General features: G+C 31.6%; 1 protein-coding gene across 1 annotated transcript; it reads left to right on the top strand.

Moving 5' to 3' along the window:
- The first annotated feature begins 17,254 nt into the window (after positions 1–17,254).
- On the top strand, positions 17,255–18,378 carry LOC141660015 (uncharacterized). Its single transcript, XM_074466971.1, has 2 exons — positions 17,255–17,533; positions 17,857–18,378. The coding sequence occupies exons 1-2, from the start codon at positions 17,255–17,257 to the stop codon at positions 18,376–18,378; spliced, it is 801 nt and encodes a 266-aa protein (XP_074323072.1).
- Positions 18,379–25,365: the final 6,987 nt, after the last annotated feature.

Below are 25,365 nucleotides of genomic sequence, written 5' to 3'. Positions count from 1 at the left end.
TTCAAATACTTCTTATAAGAAATTATTACCTTCCAGGAACACATGCAACTAACTCGGATAGCTGGACTTGCATAATTTATCTTCTTTCCTATGCCTGTTTACTTTAGCCTCTATGTAATTTGCAAAATAATGTACTCAGAAGTGTGACACCAACTTATAATCGAATGTAGGTATCTGAATCACAATTCATTGACTGGAGAGATATCAAGTTGGATTTCTGGCAGCAAAGAAAATTTGTTAGTTCTTTACACAGCTTTCAGTTCAATATATCATCTAGATTTAGAGAAACCACATGCCGGGATGGATAATTATTAAGTTCCATGTTTATCGTATTCACAAATTTCATAATTGTATTGGCTGCAGTGATGTATCTTACAACAATTTTTCACGGACAGCTGAATATAACTGCCAGCCATCTAATGTGTAGGTTTCTTCCTGCTTCATATACTCTATAAACTAAATATCAATATTTCTTTAAATTATTTTTGTATCTTTTACAGGAATCTTGTATCCAGCATGTCATCTTCAAATAACAATTCGTAAGTTTCTATAGATATGATATCTACTAGTTTTTTATAAGCACGCCACGAACTAGCTTAGTTTATTTTGTAGAGTTGCTTGGTGCTTAAAGAAAGATCTTCCCTGCTCCCGAAAACCTCAATGTAAGTGCAACAATAATCTTACTCTTCAACTATGATGTCGAGTTGCTTCCAAATCAAGATCACCTCCATATTCTCAGACAAAGAGCTATTGTGAAACCCTCAGATTACTCACTTTTATCAACTGTGGAGGGACTACAACGGAGTGGGAGTCATGGACTGGATATAGCTGCTCTATTATTAAGTCCTCAAGCATCAAAGTAAAGTTGTTGCAAAACCAGCTTACTAGTGCGCACAACTTTGTATCATAACAGGGGGAACTAGTGTGACTCTTGATTTGGTTGATCTGATCTTGCTGAAAATCTTGTAAATATTTCATCAAATAATCTTTGTAGTTTGCACTGGCAGTGTAAAATTTCAAATATATATTAATTCTCAGATCTTCCAATTGCAGCATTTAACTTTAAAAATAAAAATAGTGCTGAAATACTGAGATGCAAACACATATTTTAATGAATTAATACTGATGTCAAAAAATAATTGTACATCACTTTTAATGAATAAATACTGATATCTCAAAAATAATTATACATCACTTTTAAAGAAGAAAAACTGATGTCAAAAAAGTTAATGTACATCATTTTTGATAAAAAAACTGATGTCAAAGATAGACATATTCAAGTGTAAATTGAACATAGACATCACTTTGTTTGGCATATAATTGATATTTACGAGCAACTATAGACATCGCATTTTACTGAATAAATCGATGTTTAATATCTGATTTTACATCACCTAAAAGAAAATATATGATGTCTATGTGGTAAAAAACATAGCTCATTATATGTTTAATCTGTTGTAATAAGTGTAATTTATTTATTAAATTATTTATTTCTAACATTTTTTGTAAAAAAAACAATGCATGGACATCAGTTTTTTTTTTCCAGAAACGATGTCTAAGCTAGTAAAGACATCGGGTTATGGCCGATGTCTAGAATAGACATCACCGACATCAACATCGGTTGCCAAACAGCATAGACATCGGCTAAAAACCGATGTCTATGGACTTTTTTCTTGTAGTGATGAGAAGATAACCGGACTGCCTTCTTCCAGTAACTTCAGAAATTGGGTCATTATACTTGTGTGTTCCACTGTATTAGTATCAACATTAATTTTGTTTCTCTATTACCTCGATAGACCAAATAGAGATCAGTCTAATATAGCACCTACCAGCCCAACTGTCATATCATATTTACCGGCAACCCCTTTTCGTAGAAGTACATCCGTCGTAAATGAACACTCTCATACCAATTAATTGCTCTGTGAACTCGTGTTATACTTTTCTTGCATTGAATACATGAGCTTTTACATTCAATATATGTTTACATAGAGCAATGTAAATGTTTGCCCAGAAAGTTTAAAAAATATGACTGTGCATCTATATACAGCTTCACATCTCATTAATAAAACTCGTGTTCCGGTTTTAGATGTGGGATTTTTTTTGTTATATTCTACATGGTTTATAATTTATTTCCTCTGTAGAATATCTGGTTACTGGTGAAGCTAAAATATTATTTAATCTTACCAGCATTATTTGTTGGGGAGCTCCTCGGTGGAAGCACTGTCTGGTGCAAATGAGACACTGGTTTTGGTCTGGACATGTATAACACAGAAGGCTACTCGATGTGGTTGTGCAACTACAAGTATATTGACCAGAATACAAGCTCTAAGGTCACATTCAAGAGGGAACTCCACAGCATCAAGGTTGAGTTACAAGCCACTGATCCAACAGAAATGGGACTTGATGTTTTTAGCGGAGACGATTAAAATGTGTACCTTAATGAGCATGTTTAGAAATAGATTTTAAGTTATAGTTTTTATTTTTGTAGAGAAACATTGTATTATAAATTTAATTTCAATTGTGAAATAACAATTGAATTATTATGATATCATTTTATTTTAAAATTGATTTATTTTAAATAATAAGATTAGTTTTGTAAACTGTTGTGTGAAACCCGCTTAAAAAATGATGAAAACCATTGTATGTCTCATTGCATTTATTTTTTTTAAAAAAACTGTTGTCTTTTGATATTATTTGCAATGGTTTAAATTTTTTATACCGTTGTCTTTTAAATAAAAAACATTCTAAGACAATGGTTTTAACTAGTTAAAAAAAATTTATAAACTGTTGTTTATGAAAATATCGAATAAGTTAACAATAGTGGTTTTTCTACAAAACCATTATTTTTAAGTTAGATAGACAATAGTCGAATAAAAAAACAGTTGTTTAAAAAAATTCCAACAACAATTTGTTTAGAATAACTGTTGTGTGTTCCATGTTAACAAAAGCAGTCTAACATGTTGATTAATCTCTCTTTTTACAATGGTAAAAACAACCATTGTCTCATGTTCAATCACACGAGTGTTGGATAGACAACTGAAAACATACTTGTCACACAACTGACGGTAAAAAACAGTCGTGTGATTGCAAATTTCTTGTAGTGTTGGTATTTAAGCCTTGAAATGCCTTGCACTGTGTGTCCACAATATTTACACTCAACATAGGGTTTATCACCCTTCCACACCTTTGTGTCATGCTCCCGGCGTAGTCAACCTCTGGATTATTCACTGTTTATATTGTGCAGTATAAATACTTTTAGCATATACAAGCTAATCAAAATTCTTAAAATTTAGTAACCATTATTATATACACGCACCCAACATTAATATAGATAACAAGTCAAAAAAATATATATGTATTCTTAGACATATATATTGGCAATTAAGAAATAATTCATAATTCAAATGAATAATGTTGTGTGCATAAGTCAAAATTATGGATCTATATCAAAATATTGGAAACTTGTATATGTATACAAATTAAACATGGTTAGAGTACCTATTCATATTTCTTACCACACCTTAACAACAGTTCAATTAATTTCAATTTTATGATTAGGTATTTATAATTTACAATTGTCCCTAATTGAAAATGATAAAAAGACATACATACAATAAATTAGTTAAGAAATGATAGTCATAAGTGCAATAATAAGATGTGACATAAAATAATAAGATCTCACATGTGAAACATAAAATAGATGTAAATACAAACTTATTTCTTGTTGATGATGCCCAGAGACTAGACTCCTCAGGGTAAAATATAGGTAGAAAATGGATAAACTAAGATGCCAAATTTTGTGTACTATGTTTCTTTACAAAATTAATTGAAGGCACTAAATGATTGAGGAGGGGCGGCTAAGGTGTATGCTACAATAAAAATTTATTATAAGATAGAAGATAGAATTTAGGACAGAGACAAGTGTGTAAGGCGGCCAATGTAATACACTGAGAATGTATTATATTTATATAAAGGAGTCAAACCATACACTATCTAGGGTTTGGACATTATAATTTGACACTACAAGAAAAACACAATCAGACAACACCGATTAGACAACACTCGACCAAAAAAGTGTTGCCCGAATTTTTCATACAACAGTTTTTTTGCAACCAAAAAATTGGCGTTGTCTGACGTTGATTACTACAAGCGATAAAAAAATGTTGTCTAGTAAAACAAATCAGACAAGTGTTTTCAAAATTAAGATGTTGTGTGAATGGGAAGGCTTTAGTATTACTACAACGCTTTAAAATCCATTGTCTAGTTGATGGAGACAGACAACCCTTTCTAAGGTGATGTTGTGCAAATGAGTAAAATCGTACAACGATTTTTAAAATCCATTGTCTGAAAATGATTGAGATAACGTCTTGTTTAACGGTTGTGGAAATGAGACAAGTATTTTTTTCTATTAGTTAGTTAAGCTCGAATCACACAATGTACAAATTAGGTGTTGTCTAAATGATACTTGATAGACAAGTGTTCTACATATATTATATGTCACCTATATCAGACAATAGTCTAATTCTTAAAACCGTTGTCTTTCTTACTAAATTTAAAAACGTGTCGCACAACAAAATATTCAAATAAATCGTTGTCTAGTTTAATACAATAAAAATAGTAATAATTTCAGAAAAAATAATTTCCAAACAATTCATTTTAAATTTTTTAAAAACAAAAAACTCTAATTAATTCCACTTTCATCTAGATTAAATATTTAAATTTTATATTACAAAATAGTTTAATTATCTACTTTATAATTAATAAAAAATTAATCACAAGTGCTTCAAGTTTACATTGTTAATTGTTCAATCCAAACAAGTGTTTTTCGAAAAAGCACGTTATATTAATCTACCTTATACAAGTATTTTTAAAATAAAACACTTGTAACAGTTAGACAACGGTTATCGATATTTATAATCTGTTGTAAAATATGTAATACTACAACAATCTTAAAGAAAAAACTGTTGTAGAATTCCAACAGCGACATTTCCTAAAAAACACTTATGTAAAGTAACTTACCACAACATGATTTTAGAAAAAAATGTTGTCTATATTTTTACTAGTTTTAAATTTTTTTCGGAAAATTTATATGCCACCGTTAATTAATTTATACGAATAACCAATAACTTACACTAAATTAATTTGTGTGTATTAAGATTTCAAATATACCTAATAATTACCACCTACTAATAACATAATACCGATAACGTGTATCAGATCGTTAATAACGTTAAATAATAAATATTTATGAATAAATAAGCTAAAAAATGGGCACATTTTTACAACGGTTTTCTTTCTCAGACGTTGTCGTATAAAACTATGCACAACAGGCTTTTTTAAAAATACCATTGTGTGATTCAACAACGGTTTTTTTCTTGAAAACCGTTATTGACATTGTTTTTAAATAACCTTTTTTGGTTATAAACCGTTGTATGAATTTGGCACTATTTATTTGGTTGATATTACATCCGACAATTGTTTTATATTAAAAACTGTTGTATGACTTTTGTTAAGACAACACATTTTAAATTTCAGACAATAATTTTTAATGCCATATATTTTTTTGACTTTATTAATATATATTCCTTAAACTGTTGATGTTAATATATATTGTTTTTATTCACTTAAAAAATATTTTAAAATTTTCAAATATATCTTGCTTGAAATTATACCGAAAATGTAATTAAAGTGGTAGTTCCTAAATATTAAAAAAAATACCCCTCCCGACAACGAGACTCGTTCCCGATTTACATGATTAATTTTTAAAATTATTTTCTCGACGATCCAACCAGTGTTGCTTGTGATGAGGTGGCACCATGTGATTGGTGAAAAAACATTCACTTGGATTGTTGAGTTGGTGTAATTAGAGCCGTTGATTAAAAGTAGATTTATTATCAGGCTTAAGATTTAAAAAAGTTAATCATCTAAGACAACGGTTTTTTCAAAAAAGCTGTTGTCACAATTTATTTCAGACAAGACTTTTTCATAAAAAACCGTTGGGTGTTGCCTCGTACTAGATTTTCTTCATACCTGATGAAAAAGATAAATTTTTTTAATGATTTTTTAGAGGATCCAACCGTACGGATGTTAAGAATTACTCATTTTAGTCACATGAAAAAAGTATTAAAAAATTTGAAATTCATCTCGAATGTCAGGATTAGAAAAATCTGGTAAAAGTACCCCTCCCAAAAACGAGACTCGTTCCCGATTTACATGATTAATTTTTTAAAATATTTTTTCGACGATCCAACCGTACGGATGTTAAGATATATCGATTTTAGTCATAAGAACAAATTATTAAAAAATTTGAAATTCATTTTCCATGCCAAGATTAGAAAAATCTGGTAAAAGTACCCTTCCCGACAACGAGACTCGTTCCCGATTTACAGGATTAATTTTTTAAAATGATTTTTCGACGATCCAACCGTACGGATGTTAGGATATATCGATTTTAGTCATAAGAAAAAATTATTAAAAAATTTGAAATTCATTTTGCATGCCAGGATTAGAAAAATCTGGTAAAAGTACCCCTCCCGACAACAAGACTCGTTCCCGATTTACAGGATTAATTTTTTAAAATGATTTTTCGATGATCCAACCGTACGGATGTTAAGATATATCGATTTTAGTCATAAGAATAAATTATTAAAACATTTGAAATTCATTTTGCATGCCAGGATTAGAAAAATCTGGTAAAAGTACCCCTCCCAACAACGGGACTCGTTCCCGATTTACAGGATTAATTTTTTAAAATGATTTTTCGACGATACAACCGTACAGATGTTAGGATATATCGATTTTAGTCATAAGAAAAAATTATTAAAAAATTTGAAATTCATTTTGCATGCGAGGATTAGAAAAATCTGGTAAAAGTACCCCTCCCGACAACAAGACTCGTTCCCGATTTACAGGATTAATTTTTTAAAATGATTTTTCGGCGATCCAACCGTACGGATGTTAAGATATATCAATTTTAGTCATAAGAACAAATTATTAAAAAATTTGAAATTCATTTTGCATGCCAGGATTAGAAAAATCTGGTAAAAGTACCCCTCCCGACAACGAGACTCGTTCCCGATTTACAGGATTAATTTTTTAAAATGATTTTTCGACGATCCAACCGTACGGATGTTAAGATATATCTATTTTAGTCATAAGAAAAAATTATTAAAAAATTTGAAATTTATTTTGCATGCCAGGATTAGAAAAATCGGGTAAAAGTACCCCTCCCGACATCGAGACTCGTTCCCGATTTACAGGATTAATTTTTAAAATGATTTTTTCGACGATCCAACCATACGGATGTTAAGATATATCAATTTTAGTCATATGAAAAAATTATTAAAAAATTTGAAGTCCATCTTGCAAGTCAGGATTAGAAAAATCTGGTAAAAGTACCCCTCCCGACAACGAGACTCGTTCCAGATTTACAAGATTAATTTTTAAAATGATTTTTTTGACGATCCAACCGTACGGATGTTAAGATATATCAATTTTAGTCATATGAAAAAATTATTAAAAAAATTGAACTTCATCTTGCATGTCAGGATTAGAAAAATCCGGTAAAAGTACCCCTCCCGACAACAAGACTCGTTCCCGATTTACAAGATTAATTTTTAAAATGATTTTTCGACAATCCAACCGTACGGATGTTAAGATATATCAATTTTAGTCATATGAAAAAATTATTAAAAAATTTGAAGTCCATCTTGCAAGTCAGGATTAGAAAAATCCGGTAAAAGTACCCCTCCCGACAACGAGACTCGTTCCAGATTTACAAGAATAATTTTTAAAATGATTTTTTCGACGATCCAACCGTGCGGATGTTAAGATATATCAATTTTAGTCATATGAAAAATAAGTCTCTTTTTTGATTAAATAATTACTTTCTTAAAAAATGGTTTTAGGATCATTTTGCATGATATTAATATATATTAACGTTAGTTATATAGAAAAATAATTGAATTTTTTTCAAATTTGTTTCAAATAATTTTATATAAAAAATTATGTGAAATTATTTAAAATAAATATTATTCTATTAATATAAAGTAAAATAAAGATAAGTATTTAATTATAATATATAAATAAATTAATTAATTTATGATTTTTTCATTTTTACACAATTTTTGGTTTCCCCCCTTTAATTTTCATTTCCCCCTTCCTTCTAATTTTCATTTCCCCCTTATCTCTCCCATTCCCCTTTCTTAGATCCGAGTCCTCTTCTCCTCCTGATTCTTTCTCTCCGTACTCTTCCATCACTCTCCCACGACTCATCTCTCTCCTCTCTCTGTCTGGTTTTTTAGTTTTTAAATCCTGACCATCTCCCTCACCCAATCTTGTTTCTCTTTCACAAAATTGCATATGAATTCAGCTTCTCAATTAGAAAATTGAAGGTTGGAATTTATAATCTCCTTGATTTTCAAGTTCAAAGCGACAATTTTGAGGAATATTTTTTGGAGTTCAAACCTTTCAAGCTCAGGGCATGACTGATTAGTACCTGTTTATCATTTGCAAGGTTAGGTTATATGTTTGTTGTGCTTAATTTACTCCATGGGAACATCTTCTATTTCCATCTTGCACATTAATAATTGAATAAAAATCAAAGAGAAAAGCATTCGGGGGAATGAATATGAGTAGTTGTTGTTCCACCACTTATCTGACCACCAATTACCCATCTCATTTCATAAAATCTCCGACAACCCCCCTTCCTCGTTTTGTTACTTCATCTCTATCCAACAAAATCACAATCTCAGTAGCTGAAGTTGAAAATAATTATGTTTTTCATGATTTAATTAAGGATAGAGAGAATGGAGATTTTGTTACAAAGATTACGGACAGTCTCTGGCTCAGGGATATTGTCAAACACATTGTCAATGTCTAAACTCAACAACGCTCTCACTCGTCACAACTATACCAGGAGGTCTGAAACTTGTTACCCTCTTTTTTCTTTTTTATTATTATTATTGTTGAGTTATAATTTCAATATTATCTTGTAATTGCTGTTTGATTCTAATTTTATAGTCCGTAGATGACGAAAGTGAGGGCGAGTTCTTAAAACTGAAAGCAACCATTGAGTGGCTTCTTTGTGACAACACTGCACCAGTCAATAAGAAAGTAATGTATGAGGTTGGTTGTTCTTTATTTTTTTCAATCTTCCCGCTTCTATGTTACGGTATCATTACTCCTATTCATTTGCTTCATAAAAAGTCAAAACAGCCATCAGTATTAGCTTTTAGCATGCTAAACCCCTTATACTTGTGGTCATGAAACAGGAATTTCAGAATGACAAACAAAGAAGGAAGAGACTGAAACTCCTCAAATACGAAACTGTATGATATGGCCTGAACTGTATCACATCTTTACTTGTATCTTTCATTTGTTATTCATTTCTAAAATTTTCTCGCCAGTTAAGATATTAAAGAAATAGTCTAGTTCTTAGTTGACTTCATTTAATAACTAGTAAGATTGAAATTGTGATATAAAAATGATCTGTCTTGAGACAACTGTTGAATGATTTTGCAATGGCAGATGGTTTCTTTTTATTCAACTAGTGAACAAAACAAGATATGTTACTAGTAGTGTCTACCAGTAGGTATAGTTAATCTAGCAGGCTTATTTGTTCTCCTGGAGCATAAGTTGATTAAGGTGCAGTCTGGATTGCGACTTAAGAGCTATGAGCACCCCTGGGGATACATTTTTATAGAATTCCTGATATTTCACTTTTGGAGAATGTACATAACAAATTATTCTTGTTAATAATGTATATAGATTTAGTGTGACTAGCTCTTTTGCATCCTGCAGTTCGTATTGTTCTCCCACTCAGCTAACAATATTCATAATTGTGTCCCCTGAATTTTAAGTTCAGTTCCCCCATAAAGTATAACATTTATTTATTTTATGCGTAGAAAATATCCGTGAAAGAAAAATATAAGTTGTTATATTATAGTGTTAAGGGAGTTCTTATTTCTTAGGCAAAATAATATGTATCGCTTTTACTTCATAAGTTCAGTGTACAAGTGAAGGTATGACGTAGCAATGTAGCTTAAGAAGTCTATGTACTGATTTATTAGCAACACTAATGATGATGTATTGAACATGTGTTTTCAAATGATGTACTGATGGGAGAACATTATGCCAGTAGTACTGTACGTTCCTGTAGTAGTGTCTGTAACCTTAAATGTTGAAATATGGACGTTTATTTTAAGGGTTTTTGAAACTATTTTTAGGTAATCAGCTAGCTACAAAGCAGCTGAACTATTTACGAAAAAAGAAGCATAATTATGGATTACTTTACAAATCTATGTGCCCTGGTTTACAAATTGCCTTCTGTATATGTTTGTGGCCTCCTTTTATTTGGAAATTTTGAGAACCTAGCATGTAGTTTGTCAATCTTATTTTAAGTGAATTTTATGTGTACTTCGACTTTCTCTACAGATTGTCGGGATAGATGATTTGAAAAAGGAGGTTGACAAAAGAGGAAAAGATGAAGTTGTTACAAGCAGGACCTCCCAATCTTCACCAAGAGAAACTGCGAGGAAAGGTGGTATCTTTACAAAGCAGGACATTGACAGTCTCTTCATGGAAGTGAGCCAGGTGACACTATGGGCATTTGTTTATTTTCTATTACGTCTTGGTTTGATTTCACTTTATATTAAGAGATCCAGTTCTTTGTTTTTCTTATAATGCAGGAAGGAAAAGAATATTAACTTAAGAGTGGTTGTCGATTTATTTTGAAGATTGTTTTCTCCAGATTGGGAAATTGCCTATCACAAGCTGTAATGATATTCCAAGGACAACATAGCTCTTGCGGAAAACGTGAAGAGAACCTGAAAAGGCCAAGTGAGCTCTGAGTAGCCAACATCAAATCCTTGTAGACTCTATATTTTCTTTAATTTTTAGTAGAAATCTTAGACTCATGAAGGCAGTGATATCAATATGCTTTTAGCTTTTGTATAACTATGTTGTTGTGATTTCGATCATGGATTAACTTTAGAACTTTTGTTTAGATTTGCAAAGTTAATTTCATTTGATTACTTGTTATATTTTGTGTAAGACAACGCTTTTAAGAACCAAGCTTCATTAAAATATCATGTCTTTAATACTAAAACAATGCTTTCGAACACAAAACTTTGGTGCAAAATTAACTTTCACAACACTAGTAAACCATTGTCTATATAATATTAAGATATTGTATCAAAGGTATTCATGCAATACGTTTGGACAAATAAACAGTTGTATGTATCTGATCATGCCATACATTAAAATCCAAAACTGTTGTGTGTAGAAATTTATTACAAGAGTTCTACGAGCTCAATTTCATTTTTGTTGTCTATCTGAATACACAACAACGTTTATACAACAATAAGTGTTGTAGGATTGGCTTTAATGTTATACCTTACACAACGGTTTTCTGAGTTTCTGAGAACCCTTGAGTAATGTCGCTTGTTACGACGAAAACAAGCAAAAAACGTTGTCTTTTCTGGATGTAATACAACGGGCTTAATCCATAATCATTGTCTGTATAATCTCAGACAATGTTTTTTAGCCGTTGTCTGATCCAACTAACAGAGGGCGGCTCAATAGTCAACGGGAAAATAGGGTATCAGACAACGGACATAAACCGTTGTTGAAGCTTGTTTTCCTTGTAGTGTGAGGGTTTTAACCTTCCCATTCTATATTTAAATTTCGTATAAGTTTTAATTAATATATGCATCTTCTTTAATATAACTAATAATTTATTTATTGTGTAGACCTAGTTTTATTATTTAATATAAAATATTTATTCAATTTTATTAAAAATAGAAAAAATGTAATTTAAAATTTTCAAAAAATAGTTTTGTCTAACATTATTCTTAAGGTGGTATATGAGATATTAAAAATAAATTGAACAAAAATAATCCACCAACCCCAACAAAATAATATATCCATAAAAAAGTATACACATGCACAAAAAGCTTTTCCATTATATTTTAATAACTTGAAAATTTATGTTTATTTTTGTAAAAAAAATATCCATCATATATTTAAAGTAAGATATCTTACAATTATCAAATTAATAAACTAAATGTACATATATCATATTCGTAATTATAAATTGAAAAAGAAAAGAATGTGTAATATGTATCCTGACAAATAAGAATTTTTTTGAATATATCATCAAATTTATAAGTTATGTAATAAGATATTAAAAAAAAGGTTATCAACGATAGATATAATATTAAAAGATTGTGAATAAAAAAAATTTACGTGCGCTTGTTGGAATTTATAAATTAAATACTATAATTCAATTTTATCAGTTAAATTTTAATTTATATAATAAAGAAAATTTTAAGTTTACTATTGTAAATATCAAACTTAATAATAATTTCATTATATTATAAAACACTAAAATTGTATAAAGCTATATAAATTAGAATTTCATTCAACAATAAGTAAATTGGTTGCATTCTTTCAATGAAAATTAAAATATAAAATAATTAATTAATGTTAATTCACGTGAGAACACTCAAATTGTTACTGTAAGGCTTGCAAGGGATTTTACACAACATCAATGACAAATACTATAGGTCAACAAATCAAATTCATGGTTAAAATAAAATGGTAATATCAAAAATTTATATAAAGAAGTTTTGATAAAAGTTAAAGAAAATAAAGAAAATAAAATGTGTACTAGAATAAATTTAGTAATGCAAAGTGATATAAAAACATAAAGTAAGCTCGTTGATTTTAATATACATAATATTTCATAGAAAATTCACAACATTACCACTACACTTTTTAATATATAATTGGAGTAGTGATGTCTCCCACAATATTTCCAAAAAATATAACCAAAAAAAATACATTTGAAATTTTTATAAAATAATTAGTTCAAAAAATGTTACAAGAAATACTTGTTTTTGAATAAATCTTTATTTGAGATGATTCTTGAAAGTTCAATAGTTAGCTTATGGTTGAACAGATCATTAAACCCTACTTGCCACTATTCTTTAACTCCACACAATTTAATAAGTAATCGAGTTCGATATCTATATTTGATAAACTTATCAAGTCGATTCAAGTTTTATTATTATGTGGCTCAAACTTGAATCAAGATTGACTCATACTCGGCTTGATTCGTTATATTTGACTCAATAAACTAATTATGTACATATAAAATTATTTAAGTCATATAAAAATAGTGGATGAAAGACAATAATAAAAAATTCCCAGACTTTATTATTGTTTATTTGATGGATGTACCGCCCCAATATGCTCACCAGACACAACAATACGATTATCGTGTCCACTACATATGCCTACAACAGTAGCGTAACTGTAGCGTAACTACCTAAAACGTTAATAATATCAAAGTATCTTTTGTGCAAGATTGAAGATAGTTATTTAATCTAAAGAATGATTGTTTGAATAACTCGACATAGAACAAGGACAGGAAAATAATACTATGTTACAGTGAAATCAGTACATGATGAAAATTTGGTGTGTACATAATGATCTTGGGAAATGCAGTGAAGAAATTGTCAACTGGAGTCCATACAAAGTTTATTAATATGTTCAGGAAACAAAGTAATAATATAGAAGACACTCGATGTAGTTCTCAGGTTTAGTTTGAAGACCTATATAATTATACATGAAGTTCATTGTATAAGGTAGAAGATTTAACAAGGGTCCATACGGTTTGTAATACGAAGGCCTGAGAGTGGAATTAGTCATCTGTGAATCAGACAAATTGCACTAGGCATTAGTGATCACTGAAGGAAAATGAAGTATTATCATTTGAAAATTTATAACGTAAGGATTCGCATCTTGGCATTAATGATCTATAGTTTATAAGAAGACTCTGAGACTTGAAGACAGGAAAGGTCCATCTCAATATCAACAGGAATCAAAGTTAAAGATAGGTCTAGACGCCTTAAAAGTTTCCAAGGCAATCATGATGTGCTAGTCACCTTCTAGGTTCAATGTGTTGGAAATATTTTACGTAGAAAAAGTCAAATGCATCTTGTCGCCTTCAAAGGAAATAACCTTGAAAATATGGCAACACGCTAGTAACAACTTGATATGCAAGACATCTCTGTACATAACAAAATCAAGTAATATTGACAATCCTAAGGATAAGTTGTATGATAATCTAAATTTGTATTTTGTAATTATACTCATTAAGTTTATAAAAATGTTAAGTAGATTAGACTGGAGAAATTTTTCGTGAACATCCTTCAAGCTAAGGAATAAACTCTGGAAAAAGATCAAATCTTGATCATGCCTTAGAGAGAAGTGCAACAGCTTGGATTTAAATAATATTGTTCTAGAAAAAATATTTTAAAATGCATTTATATGACTTGATCAGCAATCTGGACGCGTATTTATTAGTGTCTTTATTGAGGTACTTGTTTTATCTCATTTTTTGTACATTTGAATGTGTTATATGAGTTTTCAGGGTCTCCTGTTAATTTAGGTAATGTTCCGGTTTCTCAAAAATTAACGGACTAGGACCCTACAGGGACATCAAAGCCCATAAAATACATATTTTTATTTTTATCAAATCATTCATATTTCATATATTGTTTATAAGAAGTCTCTGAGACTTGAAGACTGGAAAGGTACATCTCAATATCAACACGAATCAAGGGTAAAGCTAGGTCTAGACGCCTTAAAAGTTTCTAAGGGAATAATGATGTGCTAGTCACCGTCTAAGTTCAGTGTGTTGGAAATATTTTACGTTGCAAAAGTCACATGCACCTTGTCGCCTTCAAAGGAAATAACCTTAAAAATATGGCAACGCGCTAGTAACAACCAAATATGCAAGACATGTCTGTACATAACAAAACGAAGTAATATTGACAATCCTAAGGATAAGTTGTATGATAATCTAAATTTGTATTTTGTTATTATACTCATTAAGTTTATAAAAATGTTAAGTAGATTAGACTGGAGAATTTTTATGTGAACATCCTTCAAACTACGGAATAAACTCTGAAAAAAGATCAAATCTTGATCATGCCTCAGAGAGAAGTGTAACAGCTTGGATTTAAATAATATTGTTCTAGAAAAAATATTTTAAAATGCATTTATATGACTTGATCAGCAATCTGGATGCGTATTTATTAGTGTCTTTATTGAGGTACTTGTTTTATCTCGTTTTGTGTAAATTTGAATGTGTTATATGAGTTTTCAGGGTCTCCTGTTAATTTAGGTAATGTTCCGGTTTCTCAAAAATTAATGGACTAGGACCCTACAGGGACGTCAAAGCCCATAAAATACATATTTTTATTTTTATCAAATCATTCATATTTCATATATTGTTTATAAGAAGTCTCTGAAACTTGAAGACTGGAAAGGTACATCTCAATATCAACACGAATCAAGGGTAAAGCTAGGTCTAGACGCCTTAAAAGTTTCTAAGGGAATAATGATGTGCTAGTCACCGTCTAAGTTCAGTGTGTTGGAAATATTTTACGTTGCAAAAGTCACATGCATCTTGTCGCCTTCAAAGGAAATAACCTTGAAAATATGGCAACGCGCTAGTAATAACCTAATATGCAAGACATGTCTGTACATAACAAAACGAAGTAATATTGACAATCCTAAGGATAAGTTGTATCATAATATAAATTTGTATTTTGTTATTATACTCATTAAGTTTATAAAAATGTTAAGTAGATTAGACTGGAGAATTTTTATGTGAACATCCTTCAAACTAAGGAATAAACTCTCGAAAAAGATCAAATCTTGATCATGCCTCAGATAGAATTTTAGCAGCTTGGATATAAATAATATCGTTCTAGAAAAAATGTTCTAAAATGCATTTATATGACTCGATCGACAATCTGGACACGTATTTATTAGCGTCTTTATTGAGGTACTGGTTTTATCTCGTTTTATGTACGTTTGAATCTGTTATATGAGTTTTCAGGGTCTCCTGTTAATTTAGGTAATGTTTCGGTCTCTCAAAAATCAACGGACCGGGACCCTACCGGGACGTCAAAGCCCACAAAATTCATATTTTTATTTTTATCAAATCATTCATATTTCATATATTATTTATAAGAAGACTCTGAGACTTGAAGACCGGAAAGGTACATCTCAATATTAACAGGAATCAAGGTTAAAGCTAGGTCTAGACGCCTTAAAAGTTTCTAAGGGAATAGTGATGTGCTAGTCACCTTCTAGGTTCAGTGTGTTGAAAATATTTTACGTAGAAAAAGTCAAATGCATCTTGTCGACTTCAAAGGAAATAACCTTGAAAATATGGCAACGCGCTAGTAATAGCCTGATATGCAAGACATGTCTGTACATAACAAAACAAGTAATATTGACAATCCTAAGGATAAGTTGTATGATAATATAAATTTGTATTTTGTATTTTGTAATTATACTCATTAATTTATAAATATGTTAAGTAAATTAGACTGTAGAATTTTTGTGTGAACATTCTTCAAGATAAGGAATAAAATATTAGTTAGTTTCTTTTAAACTATCACATTAACTCTAACAATATTTAGTTGAAAGGACCACAAAGAAGGGCCCGCCAATATGTTAAAACTTGCTTCGGAAAATAAAGCCTGGTAAAAAAACAAGGTGCAAGGAGAAATTCTTACATAAAATCAAACATTACAAAGATAGTGCCTGTTGTAGCATACCGTCCATGCATATGCGTACTGAATTGCAGTGCAGCCGGAAGCCTTCTTTTCTTGTGTGATTCTAAGGCTTGCATAAAGAATCCGTCTTTTGCTTGAATCTGTCGTTGATTCATGGAATGGCTGAGCGGATTAGTAATGCATCAAAGTTGCTATAAGCAAATGGGCTAATAAAAAACCTTGCAGGGAGCCATTTCTTTGTGCAATAACAACTTTGCAGCAAAGGCAGATATGGAGTTGTGATTAAAAGAAACACCAGGGAGCATATTTTGTTTGGAACAAGAGTGTTGCAGCTGTTAATTATAAACTAAATTCTTTATATTAGAAATATCAAAAGACACATTAATTATGGTCCATGGAACTCAAAGGATGTAACTGATAGGTTCATGTATGATCTTCTAAATTCTCCTACTATAAGTGGAGAAGGTTGTATTATTTTTAATGATCAAAACACAAATATAATCTAGTAGTAGCAGAGAACAAGTTCCAGCAGTAACTGTTCAGCTTTTGTGTTTGAGATTACTGAAATTATACTAGATTTCTATACACAGCAACACCCCAATACTCTAACAGATTGGTATCAGAGCTAGCTACATCAGAGCCATCATCAAATTAAAATGAGCAATTTTGTTTCAGTCCCAATACTTACAAAAGGCAACTATGGGCACCGGTGCATCCAGATGAAAGCATTGCTTGGATCACAGGAGGCATGGGAGATTGTCGAGAAAGGATACGATGAACCAGAGAATGAAGGAGCCTTGAATCAGGCTCAGAAAAACAAACTATTACAAGCACGGAAACAAGATCAGCAAGCCTTGTCTATCATGCATATGGGCTTAGATGAAGCCATATTTGAGAAAATTTCATCTGCAGCAAGAGCGAAGGAGGCCTGGGAAGTTTTGTAGAACAATTTTAAAGGCGTGGATAAAGTAAAAAAGGTACGATTACAAACCCTACGTGGTGAATTTGAGTCTTTGCATATGAAAGATACGGAATCAGTTCTGGATTACTTCATGAGAGTTTCCTCGGTTGTAAATCAAATGAAGAATTACGGAGAAAAGATTGAAGATGCTCGTGTTAATGAGAAAATATTACGATCATTGAACGCAAAGTTGTAGCTTGTTGGGATTTCTATTGAAGAGTCAAATGATACAGAAACTATGACCGGTGATCAACTCATGGGATATTATAAGCATATTCAGAACGTTTGTTGAAAAAGGAAGAGGTGGACTCTCAAGTACTAAAAACTGATGTCACTGTTGAAGACAAAGAGATGGTGTTATACACGCAATATTCTAGAGGAACAGGAAGAGGACGTGGACGTACAAATCATAATTTTTCCAGAGGCAGAGGACGTGGGCCTAGAAGTAGTAGATATGAAGAAAAGGCTCAAATATATCAACCAGACTGGAGAGGACAAGTACGAGGTCACAGCAGAGGAGGAAGGTTCAATCCTGGAAGAGGTAGCAGATCTGTTGAATGCTATAATTGCGGAAAACATGGTCATTTTGCCAAAGACTGTTGGTACAACAAGAAGGTTGAGGAACAATCAAATCTGGCCGAAACGGAGGAAAAGCAAGATAAAGGTGTTCTAGTCATGGCATGCAAATGTATGATTCCTGAAGATGAAATTGTGTGGTATCTTAATAGTGGGGCCAGCAATCATATGTCTGGCCTCAAACATCTATTTACTGATTTAAAGGAAATAAATTCTGGAGTTGTATCATTTGGAGATTCATAAAAAATTGAAGTGAAAGGAAAGGGTGAAATTTATTTCACTAGAAAGGACGGAAAATAAGGAACTATTGAAGATGTTTACTACGTTCGTGACATAAAGAATAATATTCTAAGTCTTGGACAACTGCTTGAAAAGGGATACTCTATTTTTATGGAAAACAAAGTCATGTCCCTGAAGGACAAATATGGCAGGATAATTGCTAAGGCTGAGATGTCTGAAAACCGGATGTTCAAATTGAATTTGAAAAATATTCAGGAGATGTGTTTGCAAACAAAGTCAGGGGATAATGCAATTTTATGGCACAAGAGACTTGGACACTTACATTATGGTGGTTTGAAAGAGATGGCGAGTAAAAGATTGGTCCATGGGATGCAAAGCTTGGATTGTACAGGTGATTTTTGTGAAGTGTGTGTGCTGGGCAAGCAAACAAGGAACTCATTCCAGAAGAAGATAATCTATCGAGCCTCAAAGCCTCTCGAGCTAGTGCATATGGACATATGTGGTCCAATTACACCCATGTCATATGGTTCCAGGAGGTACTTTATTACTTTCATCGATGATTATTCTCGAAGAACATGGGTTTATTTCTTAAATAAAAAATCTGAGGCATTGAAAGTTTTTAAGAAATTTAAAGTGCTGGAAGAAAAGAAGGCAGGACTACAAATCATGTCATTGCGTTCAGATAATGGTGGAGAATATACATCAAAAGCATTCATTGAATATTGTGAAGAACATGGAATTAGAAGGTTTTTAACTGCTCCATATTCACCAAAGCAGAATGGCGTGGCTGAATGCAAGAATCAGACTATCTTAGACATGGTTCGATCAATGTTAAAGTGCAAGGAACTGCCTAAAGAGCTCTGGGCAGAGGCTGTGCAGTGTGCAGTTTATATTCAAAATCGGTGTCCTCACTCAAACTTGGGAATTAAAACTCCTCAAGAATTGTGGAGTGGAAAAAAGCCTACTGTGTCACATCTTAAAGTTTTTGGGAGCCTAGCATATTCACTTGTACCGGATCAAAGGAGGACCAAATTGGATGACAAGTGCAGGAAGTACATTTTCATTGGATACGACGAGAAAGCAAAAGCATATAGGCTCCTGGACCCGATTTTTATAAAGGTGGTTGTAAGTCGAGTTGTGAAAATTCAAGAAGATGATGCATGGAACTGGAATAAAGCACCAGCAGAGGAAGATGTTCAAATTTCTAAAATCCCAGTTACAAGTTTCGATACACCTGGAGAAGAAGAATTTGACGAGGATGAGCCCAGAAATCCTAGAACGAGAAGCTTACAAGATATATATGAACATGGTGAGGTACACCTAGTGTGTTTGGTGGCTGATGCAGAAAGCATAGACTTTGGAGAAGCAGTAAAAGACAAGAAATGGAATGCCGCAATGGATGAAGAAATCAAAGCCATCGAAAAGAACAAAACTGGGAACTTGTTGAACCTCCAGAAGGTTGTAAGCCTATTGATGTTAAATGGGTTTATAAAAAGACCGAAATAGTTGCGGCATAGACTTTAAAGTGCGATTAGTTGCGAAGGGCTACCGACAAAAGGCCGGAATAGACTACGATGAGGTTTTCGCCCCAGTTGCCAGAATGGAGACAATACGCCTATTGATCTCTCAAGCAGCTCAATGTAAATGGCCTATTTACCAGATGGATGTAAAATCGGCTTTCTTAAATGGAGCACTAGAATAGGAAGTGTACGTGAGCCAACCACCCGGATATGTAAAGGCAGGTAAAGAAAAGATGGTGTTGAGATTATATAAGGCTTTGTACAGTTTAAAACAGGCGCCACGAGCATGGAACACTCACATTGATGCTTATTTCAAGAAGAACGGGTTTGTGCAGTGTCCTTATGAAGCTACTCTCTATGTCTAGGAAACGCAAGGGAGTTTACTATTCGTTGCACTTTACGTTGATGATCTCATTTTTATGGGAAACAATGAGAAAATGATTAAAGAATTTAAGAAGGAGATGACCCAAGAGTTCGAGATGACTGACTTGGGTCTGATGAGATTTTTTCTTGGCATTGAAGTGAAGCAAGATCAGTCAGGTATATTTATATCTCAAGAAGCATATGCCAATAGTATTTTAAAGAAATTTTGTATGGAATACTGTAATCCAGTTGCAACACCTATGGAATTGGGCACAAAGTTGTCTAAATTTCAAGAAGGAAACGCGGTGGAGGCAAACTTATATCAAAGCTTAGTTGGGAGTTTGAGATATCTCACATGTACGAGACCTGATCTATCATATAGTGTTGGAATTTTGAGCAGATTTATGGAACACCCAAAACAAGCTCACTAGAAGGCAATAAAGAGAATTTTGCGATATGTGCAAGGAACAAAATCTCTGGGATTATTTTACTCAAGGACAAAGGATTACAAGCTGCTAGGCTATTCTGATAGTGATTGGTGTGGAGACGAAGATGATGGCAAAAGTACATCTGGATACATGTTTTTCATGGGAGACACGGTTTTTACATGGTACTCCAAGAAGCAGCCCATTGTTTCTTTGTCAACCTGCGAGGCCGAGTATGTGGCAGCATCTTACTGCGTATGTCATGCAATATGGTTAAGAAGATTAGTTCGTGAGCTGAAAATTCCACAGCCGATGTCAACTGAAATTAGAATTGATAACAAATCTGCTATTGAGCTTGCCAAAAATCCAGTGCATCACGAAAGGAGCAAACACATTGATGTGTGATTTCATTTTATTGGAGAACACGTAAACGAGAAGAATGTGCAGTTGCGTCATGTTGCTAGTAGAGATCAGATTGCTGATGTTCTCACTAAAGCGTTGTCCAAGACTCTGCTAGATACTTTCAAAATGTTGATGGGCATGAAGGATCGAAAGGAATTAGTTTAAGGAGGGAATGTGTTAATTATAAACTAAATTCTTTATATTAGAAATATCAAAAGACACATTAATTGTGGTTCATGTAACTCAAAGGATGTAACTGATAGGTTCATGTATGATCTTCTAAATTCTCCTACTATAAGTGGAGAAGGTTGTATTATTTTTAATGATCAGAACACAAATATAATCTAGTAGTAGAAGAGAACAAGTTCCAGCAGTAACTGTTCAGCTTTTGTGTTTGAGATTACTGAAATTATACTAGAATTTTATACACAACAACACCCCAATACTCTAACACCAGCAAGGCAATGTTTGATCGTTAGAGAAGACTTCCAGCAAGAGAAACCAGGAATTGTTACATTGGCAAGGCCAATGTGGTTAAACCTTGTACATTCTTGGAGAATGTCAGTTTGCATTCCTCTTCAGCTTTTTAACTTTCTCCTCAAGCTCTCGAAGCTCTTCCTTATTTTTTCTAACCTCTTCCTTCTTCCTTCTCACCTTTTCTTCTAGAACCGCCAGTTTGCTTGACCTAGGGCGCCTTGGATGTTGAAACTGGGAAGAAATAGTCTGCTGCTGTATATTATCATGAAAACAATGCAACAACTTCAGTCATGTATACATATTTTACAACTAAAAATTAATAATTAATTTCAGAAAGCTACACTGAGAGTCACAGGGCTTAATCTTACCACAATACAGGGTCTAACTTCTACAGGTGGAACCCTATTTTGCTTCTGCTTGAGATATAGGAATTCCGGATCGTAGGGATCTGCAACGAAGTTATTTCTAAATCCTTGCTTGACAGCATTAGGCACCAAATCACAGACCTTAACTATGCCGTATGCGTTGGCAAGGTGGTATTTAAGCCTTGAAATGCCTTGCACTGTGTGTCCACAATATTTACACTCAACATAGGGTTTATCACCCTTCCACACCTTTGTGCCATGCTCCCAGGCGTAGTCAACTTCTGGATTATTCACTGTGTATATTGTGCAGTATAAATACTTTTAGAATACAAGCTAATCAAAATTCTTAAAATTTAGTAACCATTATTATATACAGGCACCGAACATTAATATAGATAATGAGTCAAAAAAAAAATATAGGTATTCTTAGACATATATATTGGCAATTAGAATAATTCATAATTCAAATGAATAATGTTGTGTGCATAAGTCAAATTATGGATCTATATCAAAATATTGGAAACTTGTACATGTATACAAATTAAACATGGTTAGAGTACCTATTCATATTTCTTACCACACCTTAACAAAAGTCAATCAATTTCAATTTTCTGATTAAGTATTTATAATTTACTATCGTCCCTAATTGAAAATGATAAAAAGACATACATACAATAAATTAGTTAAGAAATGATAGCCATAAGTGCAATAATAAGATCTGAAATAAAATATTTAGATCTGACATGTGAAACATAAAATAGATGTAAATACAAACTTACTTCTTGTTGATGATGCCCAGAGAGTGGACTTATAGGTAGAAAATGGATAAACGAAGAGGCAAAATTTTGTGTACTATGGTACTTTACAAAATCAATTGAAGGAACTAAATGATTGAGGAGGCCTGGAATACAATCAATGGATGATAAAATATAGAATAGAAATGTTAAAGGGGGGCTAAGGTGCTTGGGGCTGCTAGTATGCTACACTGAAAATTTATTATAAGATAGAAGATAGAAGATAGAATTTAGGACAGAGAGAAGTGTGTAAGGCGGCCAATGTAATACACTGAGAATGTATTATATTTATATAAAGGTGTCAAGCCATACACTATCTAGGATTTGGACATTATAATTTGACGCTTTTAACCTTCCCATTCTATATTTAAATTATAGGCCATTCTATATTTAAATTCCCTATAAGTTTTAATTATTATATGCATCTGCTTGAATATAACTAATAATTTGTTTATTGTGTAGACCTAGTTTTATTATTTAATATAAAATTTTTATTCATATTTATTAAAAATAGAAAAAAATATAATTTAAAATTTTTAAAAAATAGTTTTGTCTAATATTATTCTTTAGGTGGTATATGAGATATTAAAAAAAAGTTGACCAAAAATGAGTCCACTAACCCCAACAAAATAATATATCCATAAGAAAGTATACATATGCACAAAAAGCTTTTCCAATATATTTTAATAACTTGAAAATTTATGTTTATTTTTGTATAAAAATATACATCTTATATTTAAAGTAAGATATCTTACAATAATCAAATTAATAAGATAATTGTAAATATATCATATTCGTAATTATCAATTGAAAAAGAAAAGAATGTGTAATATGTATTGTACAAATTTCTTTTCATTTTAAAAATATTTTTTGAATATATCGTCAAATTTATAACTTATGTAATAAGATATTAAAAAAAAGTTATCAACCATAGATATAATATTAAAAGATTGTGAATAAAAAAACATAGGTGCGCTTGTTGGAATTTATAAATTAAATACTATAATTCAATTTTATTAGATAAATTTTAATTTATATAATAAAAAAAATTTTAAGTTTACTATTGTCAATATCAAACTTAATAATAATTTCATTATATTATAAAACACTAAAATTCTATAAAGCTATATAAATTAGAATTTCATTCAACAATATGTAAATTGGTTGCATTCTTTCAATGAAAATTAAAATATAAAATCAATATTTAATGTTAATTCACGAGAGAACACTCAAATTTTTACTCTAAAGCTTGCAAGGGATTTTACACAACATCAATGACAAATACTATACGTCAACAAATCAAATTCATTCTTAAAATAAAATTGTAATATAATAAATTTATATAAAGAAGTTTTGATAAACATTAAAGAAAATAAAGAAAATAAAATCTGTACTAGAATAAATTTAGTAATGCAAAGTGATATAAAAACATAAAGTAAGGTCGTTGATTTTAATATACATAATATTTCATAAAAAATTCACAACATTACCAGTACACTTTTTAATGTATAATTTGAGTAGTAATGTCTCCCACAATATTTCCAAAAAATATAAACAAAAAAAATATATTTGAAATTTTTATAAAATAATTATTTCAAAAAAATATATAAGAAATACTTATTTTTGAATAAATCTTTATTTGAGATGATTCTTGAAAGTTCAATAATTAGCTTATGGTTGAAGTGATGATTAAACCCTACTCACCACTATTCTTTAACTCAACACAATTTAATAAGTATTCGAGCTCGATATCTATATTCGATAAACTTATCAAGTCTATTCAAGTTTTATTAGTGTGTGGCTCAAACTTCAATCGAGATTGACTCGGCTTGATTCGTTATTTAAGTTGTTTAAGTCATATAAAAATAGTGGATGAAAGAAACAACAAACAATTCCCAGACTTTATTATTGTCTATTTTAATGGATGTACCGCCCGAATATGCTCACAAGACACGACTATACCATTGTCGTGTCCACTACATATACCTATAACACTAGCGTAACTGCAGTGTAACTGCCTGAAACGTTAATACTATCAAAGTATCTTTTGAGCAAGATTGAAGATAGTTATTTAATCTAAAAAAGGATGGTTTGAATAGCTCGACATAGAACAAGGACGGGAAAATAATACTATGTTACAGTGAAAGCGTCTTAGGTGGCATGTAGAAGGGAGAAAATCTGATGGGATGCTTAGACACTCTGGTGACTCTCAACAATAGAGAATCATCGATGGAAAATTTCCTAAATTTTGCTAGGAATCTAGAAATCTATGGCTTGGACTTTGTGCAGATAGCATGAATCCATATCGCACTATGAGCTCTAATCATAGCACATGGCCAATTCTTTTGAATGTTTATAATTTGCCTCAGTGGTTATGCATGAAGCGTAAGTATATAATGTTGACATTGCTAATCTCAGGTCCTAAGGAAGTGGGGAATAACATAGATGCTTATCTTTAGCCGCTTATTGAAGACTTAAAAATCTTATGGGATGAAGGTGTAACAGTTTATGATGCTTATAGTCAATCTGATTCCACTTTGCGTGCCATGATATTTTGCTGCATATGGAAACCTTTCAAAGTACAGGGTAAATCTTTCTTAGTAATCACCCTTATCAGAAAAATAAAAAGTCTTTTGATGGAAAT

The sequence above is a fragment of the Apium graveolens genome, chromosome 5, assembly GCF_009905375.1.
Source record: "Apium graveolens cultivar Ventura chromosome 5, ASM990537v1, whole genome shotgun sequence".
NCBI lineage: Eukaryota > Viridiplantae > Streptophyta > Magnoliopsida > Apiales > Apiaceae > Apium > Apium graveolens.
Note: the sequence above shows the minus strand (reverse complement) of the source record. Positions and strands in the feature narration are given on the sequence as shown.

Excerpts from the sequence above, each read along its gene's own strand:
- LOC141660015 (XM_074466971.1), top strand. The coding sequence starts at position 17,255 with ATGAGCAATTTTGTTTCAGTCCCAATACTTACAAAAGGCAACTATGGG. Across the intron at positions 17,534-17,856 it reads GAGCGAAGGAGGCCTGGGAA|GAAGAGGTGGACTCTCAAGT; the intron begins GTTTTGTAGAAC and ends TTGTTGAAAAAG.